Below are 7832 nucleotides of genomic sequence, written 5' to 3'. Positions count from 1 at the left end.
AAGAGAAAATATATTTAAGGCAGTTGATATTGAGAGTCCTAACACAGAACATTATCTGGTTTGGGTTCGAGTCTTTATTAAGACCAATACAGCTATTTACAGACATCCTACTACTTTATATAGTTTGCATAGACAGATATTCTACCCCTTCAAAGTGCATAGTTAATTAATACATTGTATTAATTAAACAGACAGTCATCCTGTTGATTGGTGTCCTGATATACAGACAGACATCCTGCTACTTCAGAACTATCCAGCTTTGAATAATCAGTAGTTTTGACTTATTAACATATTTAATCATTTCTAAATATAGTATCAATATATAATCTTATTTACTCAAAAACTGCATTTAATCCAATATAATAAATACTTAAAAATCTGTTTGCATTTTGAATTGAACATTAAGTCTACTCTATCATTAACTTATGTAAGTCTGTCTATATCACATTTGGCGCAGTCTTATTGTGCTACGTGTTATTTAGACCTGCTGCTGAGTTAAGGGTGGGGGAAGTGGTGTTTAATTTGAAGTCAATCACTTTTTGAGATATTTTTTTATCTCGGATTTTTCACAGTTTTGTTTTAATTTTTATATTTCTAACTTGATTTATATTTCAGGTTTCTGTGGAATTTCATTCTTTAACTCTTTTGATCTAAATTTCACGGCGGATCTAGTTCCAGTGCTCGGATATGGCTGATGGAGAAAAAGGAGAGCGGGGTAAAACTGAAGGCAAGCATGGACGGCCGCCTAAACGTCCTCGGGAGAATGACAGTCAGGATGATGATGGAACTCCCGAAAATTGGGAGGAGGAGGATGCTGCGGCTGAGGATGCTGGTGCAGGTGCTAATGCGAATGTGGAGTTGGCGTTGGGCGAGGTGGAGAATGACGTTGTGCCTGAAAGCATAAAAAAATATGTTAGGGCAATGTTGCAGGAGCATACGACTGTCAAAGGTCAGGTGGATAAGTTAACGGCGGCGAATAAACGGCTGGAGAATAAGGTGAAAGAGTTTAAGAACTCTGATGAGCATAAGAAGTTAGGTTATGATGTTGATTTGGCTACTATTAAGAAAAAGGTGGCGCAATTGCCAGTGGATGGGGATATTAGCGGTTTTTTGTATGAGACAAGTATGGGGGCTAGTGTGTCTGCAGTCAAAGCGACGGGAGATGATTCGTTTAATACATCTTTCATTAATCGTTTGAGTGTGGAGGCTAAATTGGATTCTACAAATTTTGAGGCCAAAAGAGGGAAAAGTGCTCCTGGACATTTGAAGTTTTCGCAGATTGAGTTTTTAGGTCCTGTTGGGAATGGAAATTGGATGAATGTTCGTGAGAGTTGTCTGACCGAATATGAGAATCAATTGTTGGATATATTTCCTTTAATTGAGGAAAGGGCTGAAGTGCTTAAGGCCTATAAAAAGGTGGCCGGCGGTAGTGTAAGCCAACAGACTGTAGAGGAGCAGTTTAAGGAGTTTTGTCTTGTAAGAGGAGTCAAGTGGGATAGTGATTTTGTGCGGGATGCTCCATTTTGGGATGGAAACATTGATTTTGAGGATTATTTTTTATCCTTATGGAGGGTTGCTAGGTTCGCAAAGTTGGAGGATCCTATGCTTTTCAAGGACGTCCTGTACAATAGGATTTTTGAGTGCAAAGGGAAGAAGATGGGGAGGCTTATTACGCCGGAAGCTAATGCTTCCTTAAGTGCTTTAGGTTATTACCTGTTGATAAGAAGGTTGGTGATACCCTTTGCTGATACAGAGTCGGCTACCGAATTCTTTTACGCCCTGAAACAAAAGAGTGGTCAGAATGTGGATGTGTTTTTCAATGCTAAGTTGCGGCTGTTTAGGCTTATGCATCCTGGTCAAATTTCTAGACAATCTTGGCGTGATTTTTACAATAATGTGGCTAAGAATTTGCTGTTTTCTGATTTAGCTAGAGATATGGCTAATTTCATTGAATCTATGCATTACCTGGAAGATTACAGTGCTTTCTTGACTTATTTGATTCGCAGAGGTCAGCATTATATAAGCTGGGCTCGTTCTGGACACGTGTCACCTGAAAATGTAACGTCCTGTTATTCTCAGGCTATGGAAGGGTTGAGGCTAGAGGATTCTAGGGAGGTAAAAGCTAGGCCTGTAATCAGTGAAGTGCATGTATCTGATATGGAGGGCAGGACAGAGATTGGCGATAATAATGCGTGGATTGAAGGGGATGATGATATTCCATGGGATCAGGTTGAGAACGTGATTGGGGCTCTGAATTCGAAGGCTAAAACTATGATTTGTTGGTATTGTGGGAAAAAAGGTCATGTAGTGGCTAGTTGCTGGCAGAAGAGAGACGGCAAGCCGCCAGCTCCTGATTCTCGCATAGGAAAGACCAAAGCTAAGTTTTTCTCAGCCGGTAGCGAAAAGAAAGAGGGTCCTGGAGTGCCTAATAATAGGGTAATACCTGAGCAGTTTCTGAAGAAGACAGTCAATCAGGTGGGGCCTGTTGTGGATAGGTGGGGCAATCAGGTGGGGCCTGTTGTGGATTCTGAAAAGAGCAGAGATGAGAAACAGTATGAGGCTATGATTGCTGACATAGCCAGAAACAATTTTCAGCAGTATCCTATGTAATGGATATGATTGATTCGATGTATAAATCTCATTTTAGGATGAAATTTATAGATCGTTCTTTTATTCATATTCATTATATAGGCTATAGTACTGTAAATAGTTAATTTTGCTGTTGTGTATTCACATTATTGCTCTCAACTTTATAAAGGATTACTGTCTTGTTTATTCTTCAGTCAAGGTGTGATCGTGTTAATGAAAACATTATATATATATATTTATATATATATATATATCTACTATATATTATATTTTGATAGGTACCTATGCAAGGTTGAATACTTCGAGAGGTACTTACTTGTATAAGAAAAGGCTTGGAGTGTAGCTGTGTGATGCTGGTAGTCTGGGAGATGTACAGGATTTCATAAATTGAACAGTATGTTGGCGGCTGGTGACAGATGGGGGGCTGACTGCTGTGTAGTGGAATGATGTATATCTAAAATATATGGATATATTAATTAATTATAATGACTAGTGTTTTCAAGAGATTGTGAAGTTTTTGAAGATAACGAAAATGCCTATTTGTGCGGATTTAGAATTTCTTGTGCCTGGGGCTGATATTCCGGTGAAGGAGTTAGGAATTATTGATACAGGAAATAATTTTAATTCTTTGATATCTAGAGAAATTCTTGATAAACATGGAATTGAGTTTTGTCCTGCTAAATTATCAGCATATTCAGTAGATTTAAAGAAAGTTAATATTATTGGATATGTTGAGTTGAAATTTAGATTTGCTGGAACTCAAGCTGTGTTTACGGAGATATTTTATGTACCTGAGGTGACGAGTAGGTTGGTAAATCTTGGATCTGATTTCCTGAAAAAGAATAAAATTAATATTTGTTTGGATGAAGATAAGTTTGAATTTTGTGGGGAATCTGTTCCTATTAATTCCTGTTTACAGAAACAGGTGGTGGCGGAGATACAGAAAATTCCTATTTTGTCCGGACGAATGAATTCTGAAATTCCATCTAAACCTACCTTGCCAGGGATAAAGGAGGGGGGTGGGTTTGGAGAGTTATATTCAACGAAGTATAGTGTGAAGTTGCTGGATAAAACTATTTTTTATCCTGGAGGATCTACCGCTGTGGTGCATGTGACTGGATTAAAGAATGATGGGCTTTGGTACGTGTCCCCTAATTCTTCTAAGATGACAAGTGGCAATGGGATTATGATTATTGAGGGGGTGTATCAGCCACGGAAAGATGGGTCCTGTGTGGTTAATGTGGTTAATGCGTCAATAAAACCTATTACCTTGCTGAGAAATGTGAAGATGGGGCATTGTTTCATCATGGATAATCAAGATGTTACCTGTAATAAAACAATTAATGAATTGGATAAGCCAGAAAAGTTGTCGGGGCAAAAAATGCATGAACGGGTACAGTTTATTATTCAAAAATTGAAGTTAGATGAAAACCAGATGATTAAGGAAAATCCAGAATTGAAACCCAGGATTATTAAAATTTGTTTGGAAAATTTTGATATCTTTTCAATGAATGATTCAGATATTGGTGATTGTAGATTAATGACATATAATATAGAATTGTTACCTGGAGCTAAACCTGTGAAGGCCAGAAATATTCCTTTGAATCCAGAGTACGATGCTAAATTGAAGGAACAGTTAACCAAATGGCTGGATGCTGGCATTATTGAGGAGGGTTTCTCGGATTGGTCTAGTCCTATTTTTGCTGTGAAAAAGAAGGCTGCACCTGGAGCAGAGGCTAAGTTGAGGTTTGTCATCGATTTCTGCAACCTGAACAACGTGACTAAGCGGGTGGCGTGGCCGCTGCCACTGATCTCGGATAATCTGACGAAGCTGGGTTCTGGCAAGGTGTTCAGTACTCTTGATTTGACAGCTGCCTACCATTCGATGACTATGGATGAAGACTCTAAACCGTTGACAGCTTTTAGTGCAGCAAACAGGATGTATTTGTTTAACAGGTTGCCATTTGGGTTGTGTAATGCACCCAGCCTGTTCTGTGCTCTGATGGATAAGGTGCTGTCTATCCTGCCAGGTATGTATGGATTCTGTATCAGCTACTTGGACGATCTGATCGTGTTTTCATCAAGTCCAGAGGAACATGTAGAGCATCTGCAGGCACTGTTTCAAGTTCTTAGGCAGGTCAACCTGAAATTGAATTTAGATAAGTGTGATTTATTGACTAGAGAATGCCATTATTTGGGGCATATTATTAGTGCCGATGGATTGAAAATGAATCCTGCATATTTGGAACGGATTAAGGATTGGGGCAAGCCTAGAACAGGGAAGGAGTTGCAGAAATTTTTAGGATTTACTAATTATTACAGAGGATATTTTGCTGATTATGCCAAGAGGTCGTGCATGTTGGATAGTCACAGGAATGACACTATAATAAAGTGGACAGAAGAATTGGACAGAGTATGGACTGAATTTATGGAAATGTTCAAGACTGAAATGTGTAAAGGCTATCCTCAATGGGATAATCCTAATCTTTTTATCGTGGATGTAGATTATAGTTCTCAGTATTTTGCAGGGATTATTTCGCAAGAACAGGATGGTGTAGAGAGAGTGTTTGGTGTCTGTAGTAAAAAGTGTAATGCTGCAGAACAAAATTATCCTTCTTATAAAGGAGAATTAGGTGCATTAGTATATGCATTAAAGAATTTTTTACACTTTTGTAGGTTTCGTGAATTTTTGGTTCGGACAGACAGTATTTCACTAGTGCATTATAAACGTTGGGCTAAAGGATCAATAAACGGTGTCACCTATCGATGGATAACTTTCTTGCAAAGTTTTGACTTTACAGTTATCCATCGACAGGGGACTAAGCATGTGAATGTAGATTATTTGTCGAGAACTGAGTTAGATTGTAAGGACCATCGACTGAAGGATTGTCAGGAGTGTAGAGAGACAGATAATAAAATTTTGGATCCTTACCTGGATGATTCACCATTTCTGGATCAAATCTATTCTATTATGCAGGTACATTCTGCAGAGGATGAGGCGGATGTTGAGTTTGTCTGGCAAAGTAGTCTTCAGCAGGACGAGATCCTAAATGAAATAAGGTTATGGATATTGGAAAGGAGACAGTTGTCGTCTTATGAGAGGGCGGAGCTATCGGGCAGAAAAGAACTATTGTACAATCTTATTGGCCATATGTATGTGCTAGAGGGGGTTGTAATTTTCAGACAGCCTTTGACCGAAGGGGGTTTTGTCGAGAGGCCTGTAGTGCCTCTTTCTTTATACAATGATATATTTGATTCAGCTCATGGTGGATATGGTTCTGGACATAGAGGTGTGCAGGAGACAATACGTAAGATAAATGAGAGATTTTTTATGCCTGGCGTGAACAAGTTTGTGGAATCGAGAATACGAAGTTGTATTACATGTTTGAAAAAGGCTGGAAGTAATCCTAAACATGTTTCACCTATAACTCATTCTGTCCAAAGTAGTGAAGTTTTTGCTAATATGTCAGTAGATCTAGTTGGACCTTGGACTCCATGTTATCATCAGGGACAGACGGTTAAATTTGTCTTAATCATGGTTTGTCTATTTTCTAGATATGTTTTTACATGTCCGTTGGTTGATGCTAAAACTGAAACAACTGTAAAGGCTATATTGGAAAATTTTGTACCTACCTATGGTTTATTTAGAGCTTTGAGATCGGATAGAGGTACAAATTTTACAAGCAGTGTGTTTAAAGGCGTGATGAAAGGATTGGGGGTGGATACTGTCCTAATTCCCCCCAGGAATCCAAATTCGAATCCTGTAGAGAGGCAAAATCAAAGTTTGTATGCTGCTTTGAAAGTAGATGAAAATCATGGAACAAAGGACTGGGCTAAAAAATTACCTTTGGCTACGTTGGTGATTAACTGCTCCAAGAGTACTAGAACTGGATATTCTCCATTTTTTCTAGTTTTTGGTCGGCAGCCACGTATTCCCCTCGATTTTCTATCACCAGTCCCGTCTGTTGAATCTTCATCCTCGCGGTCGTATCTGGAATTTCTGAAAAATATGGAGGATGTAATTAAGAGAATTTCTACAAAATCCAAGTTATATTTAGAGGTTCAAAATAAACACAGAGTACAGAGGGAAGCATTAAGAGTGACAGATGTTTGTTATGCTTTCTTTAATATTGTAAAAACTGACGTGTCCAAGAAATTACAGTCTTTCTATGGAGGGCCTTTTATTGTAGTTAAGAAATTTTCGGATGCATTGTATGAGTTGGCACCTTTCGGGAATAATCCCATCAAGAAAAATCAGGTTGTGGCTAGGGATAAAATTCGAAAAATTCATGCTCGAACGGAAGTTTTAGGGGAGGAGGTTAATTTTAACGTTTTTCCTTTACCTGAAATTTGTCCGTCCGATGAGATATTTTTGGAGGTTGACAATATGCCTGTAGAGAGAGAAACTGTAGAGGAGAGAGAGAGTGAAGATGTTGTGTATTTGTCATCTGAAAATGATGGTTTTGAGTTGGCAGAGGAAAGGCAGAGTGACGAAATTCAGGAGAAGGGGAGTGAGGTTGAGGTTGATAATGACAGAGTTTCAGGAGATGGGAATAGAGAAATTATACCTGTAGGTGAAGGAGTAGAGGTGGGAGTGACAGATGAATCTGTGGTGCCTGCTCCTGTGGTTGAGGGTAATTTTGACGAGGTTGAACTTCCATCGGAACAGTCGTTTTTGACTACGGCGCCGCCACAATCTTCACCTGAAAGATTAGTTACAATTAAGAAAAGTGGATCACGGGTGGCGAAATATTTATGGGACACTGGGAGGAGGTTAAGATCTCAGGTAGGGGGTCCTGTGGTACATGTTCAGATAGGAACTCGAGGACGGAGAAAGTAGGGAAAGGAGAGCTGATAATAATTATTTTTGAAAAAATATTATATAAATACATATAAATATTTAAAAAATATATTATAATAAGAGTTCATGAATTGTTATTTGATTATTTTAATAACAAATATGTGCTGACAAAGCTAGTAGGTAGAAAGTTGTCCTGCAATGAAAGGCTAAATCAGTTGATATTTGCGGGTGAATTGGTGAACAGTTATCAGCTAATAATGTCTGGTCATAATAATAAATTCAAATCAGGTAAATATTTTTTAATTTGGGGATTGTGTTTGATACCCTGTGGGGCTGATATGATACCTGTGCTAGTAAAGGAGTGTGTTGGCGACGGTCCTGAGTTGAGGGCTTCAGAATGTACAGTATTTGGTCAGCATGAGTTTAATGGAACAATCAGCGG

The 7832-nt window shown here is 38.6% G+C and overlaps 1 protein-coding gene across 3 annotated transcripts; it reads right to left on the bottom strand.

The window, feature by feature from the left end:
- Window positions 1-6809, bottom strand: LOC145319580 (uncharacterized). 3 transcript variants are annotated; one of them, XR_013879952.1, is made up of 10 exons: window positions 6435-6809; window positions 5522-5635; window positions 4155-4732; window positions 3859-3915; window positions 3381-3421; window positions 2906-3043; window positions 2444-2527; window positions 1966-2050; window positions 1714-1779; window positions 3-892 (listed from the first exon to the last, which is right to left on the bottom strand). XR_013879952.1 is itself a non-coding variant. In XM_080161783.1 (5 exons), the coding sequence occupies exons 1-5, from the start codon at window positions 4342-4344 to the stop codon at window positions 2468-2470; spliced, it is 486 nt and encodes a 161-aa protein (XP_080017909.1). In that variant the 5' UTR covers window position 4345; the 3' UTR covers window positions 2227-2467. The 3 variants fall into 3 exon arrangements, 1 of the variants encoding a protein (XP_080017909.1); XR_013879951.1 differs by lacking the exons at window positions 5522-5635; window positions 6435-6809 and having other exon boundaries at window positions 1-892; window positions 4155-4345; XM_080161783.1 differs by lacking the exons at window positions 3-892; window positions 1714-1779; window positions 1966-2050; window positions 5522-5635; window positions 6435-6809 and having other exon boundaries at window positions 2227-2527; window positions 4155-4345.
- Window positions 6810-7832: the final 1023 nt, after the last annotated feature.

Source organism: Acartia tonsa, chromosome 5 (genome assembly GCF_053477335.1).
Source record: "Acartia tonsa isolate MP-2025a chromosome 5, ASM5347733v1, whole genome shotgun sequence".
Lineage (NCBI taxonomy): Eukaryota > Metazoa > Arthropoda > Copepoda > Calanoida > Acartiidae > Acartia > Acartia tonsa.
Note: the sequence above shows the minus strand (reverse complement) of the source record. Positions and strands in the feature narration are given on the sequence as shown.